Source organism: Bubalus bubalis, chromosome 2 (genome assembly GCF_019923935.1).
Source record: "Bubalus bubalis isolate 160015118507 breed Murrah chromosome 2, NDDB_SH_1, whole genome shotgun sequence".
NCBI lineage: Eukaryota > Metazoa > Chordata > Mammalia > Artiodactyla > Bovidae > Bubalus > Bubalus bubalis.
In genome coordinates, this window is record NC_059158.1 from 7,183,626 (window position 1) to 7,198,884 (window position 15,259).

The 15,259-nt window shown below is 44.2% G+C and overlaps 1 protein-coding gene across 1 annotated transcript in view; it reads right to left on the reverse strand.

Annotated features, from left to right (window-relative positions):
- Positions 1–616: 616 nt before the first annotated feature.
- Positions 617–15,259, reverse strand: part of ELOVL2 (ELOVL fatty acid elongase 2) — a 49,648-nt gene continuing 35,005 nt past the window's right edge. Inside the window, exons 4-8 of the mRNA XM_025265693.3 lie at positions 11,212–11,289; positions 8,595–8,766; positions 6,064–6,188; positions 5,493–5,627; positions 617–3,705 (exon numbers count right to left, since the gene is read on the reverse strand). Coding sequence (XP_025121478.1) covers positions 3,586–3,705; positions 5,493–5,627; positions 6,064–6,188; positions 8,595–8,766; positions 11,212–11,289 — 630 coding nt within the window. The 3' untranslated portion in view covers positions 617–3,585. The remainder of the gene's footprint in view (positions 3,706–5,492; positions 5,628–6,063; positions 6,189–8,594; positions 8,767–11,211; positions 11,290–15,259) is intronic.

The window sequence follows — 15,259 nt, forward strand, 5'->3', positions numbered from 1 at the left end:
TCTGCGAAGAGAGTGCCCAGGGCTGCAGAGCGTGACTGCATGTTGCTTGTGCCCAGCCTAGCCTCTTCAGCCGGTCCTGCACTCTTCCCTGGGTCGTTCTGTGTAGCTGTTTTTGTTATAACCTTTCTATCCTCTGCTTGCTGTGCAGAACGCTAAGTCGCTTCAGTTGGGTCCGACTCTTTGTGACCCATGACTGGAGCCCGCCAGGTTCCTCTGTCCATGAAATTTTCCAGGCAAGAATACTGGAGTGGGTTGCCATGCTCTTCTCCAGGGGATCTTCCTGACCCAGGGATTGAACCTGCATCTCTTACGTCTTCTGCATCGGCAGGTAGACTCTTTACCATTACCACCACCATATCCTCTCTGCTAGTCTACTCTTAACTTTTCTTTATGAATGACCATTTTCTGAAAGAGTTTAACTTGGTATATGAATACTGCATAAAGGTGACATTGTTATATAAAAGCCCACTGCTTACTGAAATGAATTACACCTCCAAAATTAATTGCTAAAATATAACTTTGTTAAAAAAAAAAGTCCTGAGTAATAGGTCATTTGGAATAGCATGCAGAACACATTTTAACTTCTTTGAACCGAATAAAAGGAATCATGACATACTTTAGTGTAAAAATCAATTTATTATACAACAATCATACAGATGCTTTTTATCTACAAAGAAAAAATGGCTTCTCCTGCCTCCCTGGCCACCTCAGTCATGATACTATGTTCTTAAGGTATAAGTGTTTTCCAAGGAAAATCAAAAAAGTGCTATCCTTATTTTCCAAATAAGGAAGTCCCCAGAAACATGAAATGGAAATACTGGAAAGAACTAGACTGGTTCTTACACAAGAAATGAAGTTCTGTCCATCATAGTAACCTTTTGCCTTAAAAATACCTCTCCAATGTGGGGGGGACTTTCCCCTCAATATGTCTAAATAGTTTAGTATGTAATTTTGATGGGTTGAGATTTCTGTATTTAATTCCAGTAAGTGAACATTCTTTTGTTTGAAAAATTGGAATAAACATATGCTTACCATACTCATATAACTGTTTTCATTCTTATGAGTGAGGAGAAATTTATTTGGGGGAAAAAATTCCCTTTTTTTTCTAACAAATTATACAGAACTTTTTTTTAAACAGCTTTGCTTTAGGAAAATCACATTAAAAATAAACATTTTGTTTAAAATTGTAACACTTAATAACAGGTGAAGATAGTTACCTGATTCAGTTTTTGTGACTAAGACTTCATAACTGTATTTTTTTATTTTTAAACAGCCCTTGAATGGTTTAAGGCTATAAAGTGTTTCATGAAGCTTCCCTAGGATTACAGATCAAGTCAGAAGTAAGTATCCTGAAGCCTCTATCCAAATCGAGCTGGAGAGTGTAAACCAACCAAGCTTCCCCTTTGATCAGCTGTTTCCAGCTGTCTGGGCCGTCTGCCTCGGCTGAAGGACGCCTCTGTCCTTGCCGTGCGGGAATGGAGCCCACGGGAGCCTCCGGAACTGCAGCTGCGAGGCTGAGTGCAGAGCCGGGGCCTGATGACTGAGGGGAAGCTGGAGACAACAGCTGACCCGTGACCTCTGCCTTCTGAGCCTCATTTTTACCTGTGGTGAGTGCATTTTGATAACATTGTAGCTCCCCTCTGAGACCTAAACCTGCACCAGAGTCTAGCTCCTCCGAGGGGCTTCCTCCCCAGTCCGTCGAGGACTTTGTTACGGGAGCAGGGAGAGTCATACTCAAAGCGAGCCCTTGTTTTAAAGTGAGTTTCTGGGAGGACACAGTACTTAGAGCTGTGCAGGCATGATGTGATGGAAGGAGGGGGTTGAGCACCCTAGAACAAGACAGCTTTAGGAGACTAGAAAGACCCAAGAGAAAGCGGACATCAGACGGAAGATGTCTGTTCCAGAGAAATGGGTCTGCTGGCAGAGGAGGGGCTGGAGGGCACGATGCCCTGGCCGTGAAGGCTGGTAAGGTCAGCTGCTTTTCAGGGCGGCGGAACCCCGAGGGGCGCTGACGAGAAACAGACGTCGGGAGTGTCAGTATGCCCGGTGTCAGTGTACACGTCGTACCACAGTCCGTGTTTTTGTTTTCCCATTAAAATTTTTTTTTTTTCAAACGGAAGCTCAGAAAACAGAAATGGTCCCCAAAGGACAAAGTCCTTTTGTGCTGTAATGTGTTGGGGCATTTAAGCCTCTGATGTCAATGTTACCACCTAAAAACTTCTTAAAGTAAGGCAGGAAAGCAGATAGAGTGTCAAAGTGGGCAAATCTCGTTTTTACAGGGTATGAATTATTTTATAGGGTGTAAATCTGTATCAGATCTTCGGATAATACCGTGTTTCCATGCTTGGGACAATTTAATGGTAGATGACCGCCCTGCCCTTGGGGAGAAAGGAGTGGTCCCTCTCGCCTTCCTCTGTGTGCTTCTCTGTGGGGCTCGGGTTACCCCAGCAGGGCAAGGGTGTGCTGGGTTTGCCAAACCGGCGCTTTTTACTGCGGGCAGTGCTGGAACCTTTCCATAGCCCTCTCTTTCTTCCTATTTTCAAAAACCTAACCTGTAAAGACAAACAGCAGCTATTTGGGGATAATATTCACAAGTAGGCTCATAAGAAATCGTTGACAAGGTCAGTATCTATTTTTCCCTTGATGCTCTATTAATTCTAACTTACAGATAGTCCAGTGACAGATCATTCTAAGGGCCCAGTGATGCAGATTAGTGGGCTCGAGTCCTTGTTCAGAGAGGAGATAGACAGCCAAATTCGGATCCTACTTTTAAAATGAACACTGTCGGTTATCCTAACCCAGGGTACCTTAACATAGGATGTAGATGTGAATGCATGAATAACTAAGGAAACCCAGTTAAAACAGAAGAACTAGGCCTATCCAGAGCCTTTGCGCTATGAGGGTTTGGGAGATTTTTCTTCAAAATAAAAAAAAAGGAATAAAAAACTATTACCATGTCACTAAGTTGAGAATTAGGAGTAGTTGTGGGAATCTGAGATTCTGGAGACAAGACAGACTTGAGAGAGAAAAGGGGTTGCTAGGCTGTCCATCTATGTGACCATTTTAATATTTTCTGGGGTTGATTCCTAAAGGAACAAATGGACCGATTGTGTATTGACAATTATTGCTAAATATAGATTAGAGCATACCCTGTATTTAGAAGATAATAACATTTTGTTTTAAACATTTTAATCTGAACAAAACTAACTTATTTGCAGACGTGCTGTGAGAAACAGCGCTCCCTGTGCCCTGGCTCTGCAGGTGTGTAAGGCGTGGTGGGGACCGTGTCCGGGCGGGGGGCTAGGTCAGCGGGGGGTGGGGTGGGGGGGGCTAGGTTGGTGGAGAGAGGAGAGAAGGCGCACCAGTTCTGAGTTCTGCGGAGTTCTCGCCTCACTGCTGATGAAAGCATTCAGTTAACAGATCAATCCAACAGCAATATATTAATACGTTCCAGATACAAATGATTTATAAACTCAAGAGAAATTAGTTTATGCTAAAACATATATAACTTTCAATTCAGTCTTTGCTTTAAAACAAGCGGATCTGTTAGGCTATTATATATGCTTTGTCTTTGAGACGCGACACTTATTGTGCCTTCTTGCTTATTACTCCGTTCGCTGTGCTGAAGTAGGCTTTGGAAAAACCATTTTTGACTTCTTTCCCTGCCTCTTCCATGGCTTTCTTCATTGGCTTTTTCCGGTATGTCTGTTGGGATGTGTACATGTTGAAGAGAAAAAGAGAAAGGGATTCTTTAATAGAACCTTGTCTGTAATGTGACTTAGGGTCTAAAACAATGCATGATTTCATTGGGTACTGAACTTTCTAGTATGAATGCTTATTTGTTAAATGATGGTTGTTAAGCTTCTGATTAAAAACAAGACAAATGCATGAATTCCAATGAGAAGCTGTCGCACCTTACCTACATCAGGTTAGTATTGATATATTGTTTTATGGGATTAGCATTCAAATTCTGCATTAGTTGCTTACATGGAGGGAATGATTTTTTTTTGAAGTCTTTTTAAAAAATCAAGGTATAAGTGAAATTCAGTACATTAGTTCAGGTGTATAACGTGATTTAATGCTTGTAAATGATTTACTGCTTGTTAAATGGTCACACTGTAGCTTACCATCCCACATACAGGATTTACCATATTTACCATCCCACTAGAATTTTTTCTTGTGATGAGAACTTTTAAGATCTAGTCTCTTAGCAACTTTCAAGTATGCACTATGACTTACTTAAGGATATAAATTAAAAAAAAAAATACAATTCAAGTGAAAAAGTGCTGTTATTTCAAAAGTACTGATACCTGAGATTTTGGCTTGATGTATGTCTTGGCACAGCTTTCCTATTCAGACAAAATATATGATCTCACTTTTTTAAAAAAAGCGAATAGTATCAACTCAGGGTCAGGGCTGACCTTGACTATGGCTTTGAGCACCACTGTTCCCCACTGCTGGACTATGGATTCCTTCAAGTTTCAACACCAAGATGATTCCCTTAGTCTGCCAGCAACATTCATCATTTTTTTTTTTTAGGAGAGGGGTGGCTTTGTTTGGTTCTATCAATGGTTGCTTCTTTAGAAATTCTCAAAGGAAACTTTTATCTCACAGAAGACAAAGCCTCGCCAGTCCAATTTCCAAAACACAAGAGCTGAAAAGCTATCAGAAGTTCTGCTCCCCCAGCCGTATTCTGTATAAAACCACCATACATTTGCTCAAAGTCAACCCAAACTAAAGTCAGCGGGCACTTGTTTGTTTGCAGGAGAAAATACAGTCAATGCAATTTCAGAAGTGCTGTTTTGAATACACCGTATACTCTCATTTTTCTTTGGACGCTTCCTATTTCCGCAGCCCACAGAGGAGTAATTCACAGCCGAGCGCCTGAGGCCTGTGCTGCCCCCACTGCCGCCGGGTCTTTACAACAGACTTGCTCTCAAATTGCGTTTTGGAAATCCCTTCCACGTAAATCGTTAAAAAGAAAATGGCACCTCAGGAAAAGTCGATGTGACCTTCTCATCCTGGTTCACTTCAAAAGAATGTTTTCAAATAAACAGGAAGTCTACAACCTTGCAGTAGCTAATGGAAACAGGTTTTCACCATTAGGTTCATTTAGTCCATGTTTTCCTCCCTTCACAGAGATTTCCTGGATCTGTGTTACTATACACAGTGTTTAACTTTCAGAGGTAAGACTTTGGCAGCCTGGGGTAAATACAAGATTCAAATACATAGTATTTTTGATGAAACTTCATAGGCATGCATTGAAAAACGTTTGGCAGAATGCCCGCCAGACCAGTAACAGGGGTTAGTTCTCCTGTGGAGGAGGTGCAGGGAGATGAGTTAGGAATGCACGTTGCAGGGTGGACTCTGTGCACCTCTGTTATCTGAGCTGATCAACAAGCCTGCGCTCCCATAACGTTTAACTGGTAAAAACATAACGCAGAGGTGCTCAGTCTCATGTTTCGCTGTTGACTGTTTGAGTTTAAACATACCTGAATGTAGAAGTTTAAGAAGAGGATGACCAGCGTCATCATGTAAGAAGACTGGAAGATGAGGCAGCCCAAGGGGAAGCCACAGGGCCTGACCACGGCGCTCATGGTGTGGGTGATGGTGAGCAGGAACTGCACCTGTGGGCGGCAAGGGTGGACCGCTCTGTGCTCTGCTGCAAGCCTGCTCCCGGGGCGAGAGAGCCCCGAAAGCGCCCGAGGGGCCCACTCTCCTCTCCGGGAGTTTTGTCAGAAGTTAGGAAGTGTGTAAAATTGGCCATCATTAATTTTCTCTGGGGAACATCTCAGGCCATTTACCTAGAAACGCTTCAGCAGACAATAACTTCAAAAGTATTCGTCTACATTTCACAGCAAGGAGTGAGCTAGCTGCATATTCCATATGCACAGGACGCATTCCTTACACGAAGGACACTTTAACAAGGTTTTACTCTTAAAAGCCCGTTTTTAGAGGCAGACTGGCAGCCTCATCCCCCACAGGAAAGCCTCCAGCCTCCAGGGCTGGGACCGAGCATGCAGCCGCAGCCCGCGGAGCGGAGCTGGCAGGGGGTGGACGTACCAGCTGGGCCTGCGTCAGGTACTTCTTCCACCAGAGGTACTTGTGCATGGACGGGAACACGGACAGCCCGTAGTAGGAGTACATGAGGATGTGGATGAAGCTGTTCAGGGTGGGGCCAAAGAAACCTAGGAGAGCACAGGAGGCATTATCGTTCCTCTGGAAGGCAGGACCGGCCGTTCTTTGTCAAGTACTGCTCCTCCTGACATAACCGAGTACAAACAACCCAGCGCTCACATGACTCACCCGATTCCTGTGCCATCATCGCAGGATTCAACCAGACGCCCAGAGAGAGGGACTCACCTGGGACTCTGAAAACCATACAGGTTACTCCCCGTTTTGCCAGGGCTATGCTGTCTCTGTCATGACTACCATCTAACCAGGAGGCAGAATTTGAGAAAGAACATGTGTTTGCTTTCACTAAATCTTCCAGCCATTTGGATTGTAGACAGACTGTATGATTATAGCCTTCGTACATGGCTGAACAGGGCACTTGAGAGTCAGGGAAAATGTACTGCCCTTCATAGTTTGGTAAATGGCATCTCCCTGGAAGGGACCTAGAACAAGGAGATGCTGCAGAATGTGAATCGGGGAAGGTCCCGCAGGATGAGAAGAGGCTGAGGTGGGCTGGGGACTTTCCTAGTAGCCAGGAAGCTTCCTGAACTTCTGGGACAAGGGGTGTTTAACACTTTTGGGTATCTGCTGTGCTGAGCTGTGGCGGGCCACCCCCCTGCCCCCCGTCCCCTGCCGTCACCTTCATGCCAGGTGCTGTCATCCACGTGGGTGAGTCGTGTTTCAGGAAACTAAGGCGCAAGGGCTGAGCCCTGTGTTGGGTCAACTAAGGGTCAAAGGATTGAGCTGCAAGAGGTGAGGAAGTGCACAAGCCGAGGAGCGGGAAGCAGGGTGTGAGAACAACGCCAGCGTACGTGAAGGGCTCCGGACGGGGCGCGCACAAGGTGAGCGCGCCAGGGGGGTCGGGGATCCAGGCGGCTGGTCTGTGAGCTGCTGAGGAGACGGGCTGTGCAGCTGGAGGACCACCTAAATAGCTCTGTCCCCTTGCATATATTACTTTGTAAATTTTGTTTCTCATCTGGAAAACTGATATAAGTAAGTACCGCTTAAGGTTGTGATGGGGTTAACTATATAAACTAAAAGGCACTGCACATATGTGGGTTAATTAAATTCTCCTGCCTGGTTTCCCAGTCCTGGATTAACAATCTGGATAGATCAATGCAAATCAGTGACTATGACAAGAGGAACAGCACCAGGAATCTAGCGAGTCCTTATACACTGGCTGAAATGACTTGTCAGGGCCCTGGATTTATATGAAAGCACAAATATAGTTTCAGAGTACCAGGCAGCACAATATTAGTGATTTTTTTTTTTTTTACCAACCTGAGTTTTCATTTCCATCAATTAATTTTAAAAAAGTAGTTGCTGCTTATAATTTTCATAGTATTCTAGACTGAACAGAAACCATCACACACATAGAATTCCCGTGAATGAAATAAATGTCTTGACACAATGGTTAAGATCGACTTTTAGATGCTTTAGTGATTTAGAAATGAAACTTGATAATCACAAAAAATACTTAGCCTTGACAACTGTCCTTTGGTATTGATTTTAGTCTACATATTGATTATATCATCAGTCTACTATATTCTTAATAACTAAACTGAAACCAGAGTATGTCAGTCTAGGAGAGATGGAAAAGGGTCTCTTCTGTCCACTGCGCCTCCAGCAAGCTTACTTCACACTGGAGTTTAAATTTACATCTTCATAGTCAATGTGCTGCAGATATCCCAGTTGTTTTTTTTTTTTTAAATATCATCTCTACAAGTTCCTATATCCTAGGAGAAAATCATTCTGACCTGAGTTTTACCTGATTTTTCATAGAATGCTTTTGAATTCTTGGGTATAAAACAATACATATCCAATAGAAAAGTATTGTTCTCTCTTGAGCGCTGTGTTGATATGTCAGATCAGAACTGACATATCAACTGTGAAAGTCCGTGCAGTGAGAGTTATTAGCTTTTTTGAAAAAGTGAGGTCAATTTTTTTTTTTAAGTGAATCACACAGAGCCAGGCTAAATACTGTTTCATGAAATTTGTTTCATTCAGTATGAGTGCCCTGGGTTGTGATATAATGTAATATTTATTGACGTCTTAGTAAAAAAAAAAAATTGAAAGCCACTGCTCTGGTGGGTCAGAGGGATGTGATTTTATTTTTTCAGAATGGATAAACAAGCCCCCGAAGTTGAAATGACTGCATCTGTACCACAGCCGAGGGGTCGTGACTGGAAGGAGCTGTTTCTACCACCCCAGGGCGTGGGGTAACCTGCTCCAGCTGGGGCATGCGCCCCTGCCATCAGACGTATGGTGCATGGAAGAGAAGACACTTTTAAAATTTATCCTAATACTCAAAGATTTTGCCAGGATCAAAGATGAGAAACGAAATGGCCACCAGCAAACGTGTGCTTCCCCATGTGACGGGCAGGAGACCCATTACACAGAACCGACAAACATATACTTACTTTGCCCACAAGGAATCCAGTTCAAGACGCACCACCAGATGTTAAACATGGAGGCGTGATGGTAGACGTGAAGAAAGGTGACCTGGCTGGTTTTTTTCCGCAACACAAAGAAAATTGTGTCCAGGAACTCTATTAATTTGGAGAAGTAGTACCACCACAACACCCTGGCTACCTGTACGAGAAGTCAAGCGGGAGGAAGACAGGGTGAGCTGTGATGCCGCCCGGGGCCACCTGCCCCTGCGGGCGCTGGGCCATGCTTCACCGGCTCACCCGCCCTGCTCCCAGACCAGCGAGAACCATCTCACCTGGCCTCTCTGCTGCCATCTATTCCTTATTCCCAGCAATCCAGCCCCATCTAGTGAAAGGAATTATTGTACCTTTCCAAAATATTGGGGGGGACCAAAAAGTCTGTTCCCTTTCTGTGCTCCACTGTTTTCTTTCTGATCTTTTATTTCTTAAACTTGATCAGTTGTATAGAATTCCTAATAGTATGTATTTGGGTGACTTATTTTTCCTAGTGTTGTTTAAACTTATTTCTCTATCCTCCACATTTTCTGTAAAGAGCAATGACAGAGGCTTAGCTGGATTCAGGTTTAAGGTTGGGGGTAAGATTACAGTTGACCTTGAACAACGGGGCAGGGATGGTCGTGGCACTGACCCCCTGCACCGTCCAGAGTCTGTGTATAACTTACAGCCGGCCCTCCGTAGCATGGTTCCTCCGTGTTGGGTTGTACAGCACTTAGTATTTAGTACTGAAAAGAGTCTGTGTATTAAGTGGACCCGTGTAATTCAAACCCACGTGGTTTAGTGGTCAACTGTACTTCAGGCGTGGGTCTGTGTACTTCCTGTGGAATCACATCAAGAGGTACCCAGCTTCTGGTTGGCCTACTGACACTAACAGCAACAGAGTCCAGGTGTTAACAGCCTGACCTAATAATCGCAAAGCTTCCACTCAACTTTCACCCGGTAGCTTCATCGTTTACAGATGACTGCCATCTGGACCCATTACCCTTCACTAGAAGCTGCAAAAGGGTGCTTTTCAAATTCTCTTCATACTTATGTGCATGTTTTTGTCTTTATAGAAATAGCTCTTCCTCTTTAGCTATTTGGAAACTTTACATAGCAGGTGAGATGTTGTTAGTCACTCAGTCGTGTCCAACTCGGTGACCCCATAGACCATAGCCCTCCAGGCTCCTCTGTCCGAGGGATTTCCCAGGCAAGAATATTGGAGTGGGTTGCCATGCCCTTCTCCACGGGATCTTCCTGCCCCAGGGGATCGAACCTGGGTCTCCCCCACTGCAGGGAGTTTCCTTATTGTTTGAGCCACCAGGGAAGCTCTTCCTCTTTAGCTATTTGGAAACTTACATATGAATGGCAGGATAGATGTTTGATTCTTTTCAATTTTTTTTTTCTAGAATTACTTGGTGTCCTAGTAACCTTCAAAAAGTAACAACAATTTTTTTTTTAGTGTCATTTTAAACTCATTTAGTTTTTATAAATTTGTCAGTATTCCTTTTGATACTCAAACTGTCCCACTTTAGCTGTGGGAGTCCCTTTAAGCTGGCCCTTACATCTTCTTGTCGTGACCCCAGCTTCCTGGCTCTGTCACATGATATCCTGGATTCCTCTCATATATTTATTTCCCCCCAACCAAACAGGAATCGGTCAACTCTCTAAGAACACTAAACCCTCCTGGTGGATTATATTTAGACAGCATGATGTGGGTATCACTGCTGGTTTCTCAGAGACTAACTAGACCTTTCCTGTGAACAGAGCTAAAAAGCACGTTTTAGAAAGAACGTTCATTTTGAAATTTCTGATTTAAATCTATGATTACTGAGTCTTGGTTTCTCTTTTCTATGTTTCGAATATTAGTTGTAATGATATTAACATTATTATGTACTTTATCTTAAGCATACCTGTAATAGTCCCACAAAAAGCAATACCAATATTTTTATTAATAAGAGCAGCCCCCCCTTCCAAATTACTGAATACCGTTGAGGTCATCTCACTCAGGGTGTGCAGTCAAAACACTGTTTATAGGCACATGAAAGAATTCCTTGGGTGGTTATGTCAGCAACTTAATATATGGGTAATTATTTTATTTCCAAGATGTGGAATAAGAGGCTGCCTTGCATTCTTTTAAAATTTGCTTTATAATTATGTGAAAACACCTACTGTTTCTGAAAATTAGACAAGGGACATTCAGAGAAGTCCAATTTCCACCTCTATCTACTCTGCCCTGGTCCCTCCCCTAAAAGGAAACCATCGTGTTTGCTTATGGTTTTAAAAAGAAACAACGGCAGAATAAACTAAAAGCTAAGACACGCATATCCCCATCATTTTCTGCACACAAGGCCCTGTACTATAGGCATGGTCTGTGGGTTGCTTTTTCACTGAGCTCCATCCTGGAGATGATTCTGTATCAGGACAGAGGTCATCTCCATTCCACTTTGCAAAGGGATCTATTCAAGGTTTGTTCCATCTGTCCCCCAAATGAGCACTTCTACTACCACGGAGACCCCTGCTTATCTAAGCACAGCCTCCATCCTCGTCTCTGGGAGGAGAAAGCTTTCTCTCCTTTTCAGTGAGAAATGGTTACAAACAGCTGACTCACCCGGATGTCGGCCTCCCCTGCACTGGCCAGATCCTGACACTGTAAGTTGTACCCTCCTTCCCAACTGGAGAGAATAAGCTGCCAAAGGAACAAAGGAGAGGAAAAAATCAGTGCAAAAATTTGGATGAAAACTCAACTTCCTATTCATGTTCCTGATTGGCATCTATTCAAGGTTTGAGTTCTTCCCAGTATGAGCTTTACTCAATCCTGTTCCCAAACGCACATTATCAAAGGACCTAATTTCTTGCTGCTGAACTGGTATCAGTGGTTAAAATCCTTGGTTAATATAGGATTTACTTCTAAGCTTCACAGCCACCAAAAACAGAATTTAGCTATCATTTGAGTAACAAAATATTTTCCGTAAGCAATTATCTGATCATATGCTCTACAAATAAAATATAGAATTAAATGTAAACAGATGTGAAGAAACTACACTAAAATTTTAGTACTTTATTGGCTTACATGTAAATATTTGTTATTTGATCATCCCAATGTTATGAATTATGTATTTATTACCATTTTCCATGAGAAAACCAGGGCTCACAGACATTCTGAAGTCATTTTCTTCATTGTATTTATGCTATGTTGTAATCAGTCATTTGTGCAATTATAACTGATACACATCTGTTTTCCCCATTATGCTCAAAAAACAAAGCTCCATAAAGTCTATGCCTCCTTCTTTGCTCATTTTTTGCAACTACAATTCCTTGTCCAATGCCTGGCACAGAGAAAGTCCTCAATGACTCTTTGCTTGTGATCACATGACTGTAAGTAGTAGAACGACGACTGGATTCAGGTCTTCTAATTCCTTGTCTAGTTTTGCTTCTACAACTTAAGGAAATGAACTTTCTTTGTGGGAAATTCTATAAAAGTTTTCTGCCTTCTTGCTCACTGTTACTAAGAAACTTAAAATTCTAGACTATAAGGTCTTTGGCTTTGATTTACATATGATATTATATGGGAAAGCCTATAATTTTCTGTAGCTTATCAAAAAGGTGTAAAGGGACCGACTGTTAGAACAGACAGAGCAGGGAGGGAGGGATGTTAATGAACTGAACACCAAGAAAAAGAGATAAACTCAAAGAACACAGAATGTTTCAGAACCTTCATGAGTCTTCCATATCCTCCACTGCTTCTCTTCTAATAAAATCACCCCAGTTAACATTGTGATAAGTATAGGTTATCAGGATAAATGAATCCAGGGAAAGTAAGAGAGACTGAACCTTCCTGGTGGGTCTATTACAGATCAAGTCACCCCCAGGTCCCAGAGCTGTCCATGTTGGTTCTCAAATGGGAGCTGGTGGGAGGCCCCAGTGGATCCAGGAATATCTAGAAGTGTATGTAAATTTTTTCTGCCTTTTTCAAAATAAAGTTACTTAACTTTGTTTAGAAAGACTAATTAAAAACCTCCATGGTCAGGCTGTAGTTCTGCAGCTTGGGGCTCTACCATCTACCGTGTTTACGTAATAGCAACACCACAGTAGGAAAGAACAGGCCATGCTCTGCTTAGTCAGCTGTCCCCGGGCTGTCCCCTCCCCACCGCGCCCCTGCAGAACCATCTGACAGACTGGGTGGCAGAGCAAGCAGCCAGGCTGGGGAAGGCTCAGAGTGCCTCACCCCAGACCCCTCCTGCTGCCCTAGGCGCGCTGGTTTGCAGGAAGCACCCAACCTGCGTGTTTAAGAGGAGGAAACCAGGCTTTCAAACAGGGCTGTCAGCCTTAAGGAGGTGTGGGCCAACTCGCTCCAGAATATGACTAGAATCCACTGCCTGTCTCCACCGCCTGAGTCCACACCTCAGTGTCTGTGACTGTAGCACCGAGTCCCCCCAGCAGACCCTCGGCTTCCATGCTTGCCCCAACTCGCTGAGTCCATTTTCCATGTAGAAGATCCCATCACTCATCCATTAACATCCTTCGATGGCTCGTCCTAAGAACAGCCAAATTCCTGGTGAGGCCCTGGGTAACCTGCCCCCGTCCAGCTCGTCTAGCATCACCAGTCTTCTGTCCACTCTCCTTGGCACACTGCTGCTTCTCGTGGTCCTCGACCACCACCCTGAGCTTGCTGCGGCCTCGAGGCCTCCCCAGATCTTGACCTGCCTGGCCTGCTCTCATCACTGCGTGCAGCTCAGCCATCGCCTCCTCAGAGAGGCCTCCCCAACCCTGCCCGGGCCAGTGCTCCCTCTTGCACTTGGGCCAAGGCTGTGCTCCAGAGCCTGGGACTCGACCTGACACCATGCAGGGCCTGCAGGGTGTGCTTGCTGGAACAGTGTTAGTGGTTTCAGGGCAGCTTCCTGGCCTAAGCACACGTCTGGCCTGAGTGTAACAGGTTAGCAAGGTTAAGGTAAGCTACCCCTTGACTAGTCTACAAACACAGCCTGCAGTGTAAGGGGGAAGACCTTAAACCCCGAAAGAGGTTACAGTCAGGAGACTAGGAGGCACTCAACCACCAGCAGTGATTTTGAACTGAGAGATGGAAAAGTCTGAGAAGAGAAACAGCAGACCAGTGGGAGCTAAAGCTCACAGTGGAGAATGAGCTCTGTGCGGGGGTTTCTCCCTAAAAGAGACAAACCCTGTACATGTATGTGGCGGCTCAGGCACTGAACTGCTTTCTCGTTCCTGCCGTCGATGCCTGTTGCGGACTTCGTCCTGACTCATAGGACTGACTGTCTCCTACACTTGTGCGAGTCTGTCAGCTCTTCGAGAACAGGAACCACCTCTGACCTAGCTGTGGCCCCTGGGCCGCACCAAGCGCGTGCTCTCCGAGTGTCGGCTGAACAGAACTGACGTCCTGACGCTCAAGAGGGAGTGAGGCAGGACGGACGTTGTGTCTCCATCTTACAGCTAAGCTGGCTGAGTGAGTCCCCCAGGGCCGCAGAGGACGTGGAGACCCGCCACTGCGCTCGGGTCTCCCGCCTCCGCTGCGCCGACGCCTCCAGCAGGGCTCACACCTCTGACCGAGTGAGCCCGCCAGGTGGGCCCTGCAGACGCATGGCCGCTGAGACCCGCCCCGGGAAGAGTGCCTCTCTCTGCTGCACAGGGAGGAATAAGCCCGTAAATTACTCTTTTGCAAGCTCATCCAGTGAACTAAAATTGACCCAGGAGGGAAACTAAAATGAAAGTTCCCCTTTTAGACTCAGGTGGTGTGATTTTAGAGCTGTCAGGGTGGCCTTCCTGATCCCAAGTTCTGCCACCTGCACTCTGATGCCTCCAATCCCATAATTAGTGTTTCAAAACAGTCATTTTAGATGATGGTTATTAACCATTATTAGGATGGTGCATATTAGGCTAATTAAAAACAGATTAAAAACTAGGGGTGAGAGGGCCTATGTTTTAGACAAGAATTTATTTCCGTTCAGAATCCAAGGACCCCAGGAAGGCAGCTATGTGTGTGCCACTATTAGCCATTTATAATATATATGAATGATTTTATCATAATTTTTCCCCCAAAAGATTCTGTTTTAGTTCTCTCTCTCTCTCTCGAGGTTTATTTAACACTTTAAGATTTCCTCTTGTATTACAGTAAATAACCTTTGGCTGTATAGGCAGGGCCATCCATCATTACTTGTTCTTTTTCTTGTGAAATTACTCAGGTTTGGCAGATTATACAGGAATAGGGAAGACATGATGCAATGCAGGCAACTATAGCCAAGCTGGGATGTCACCCCAGGCCTCCGGGAGTTGGTCCTCAGAACACGCAGTGGCCCGGAGATGCGAGGAGCATCCTTTAAGGGATATTATGTTTGCATTTCAGTCAAACTAACTGTATTTAATGTTTAATTAAAAAAAATACTGTTACTCAATAGCTGTCTATCTTCAGGCAAACCAGTTTAACTTTTCTAAGCCTCAGTATGGTAATCTATAAAAGGAGAAAACAATAATACATGATCTTTAAGCCCATTTAGATCTAAATTGTGACTTTAAATTACAACTAAAGACTAAGGACTAAAGAAATAGGTCTAAATTACAATAAGAAAAATTCAAGTTAGAAACAAAGACTTCCACCCATTTGGAAGGAATAATATCAGACGCTGGAACAGCTTCTTGAGATA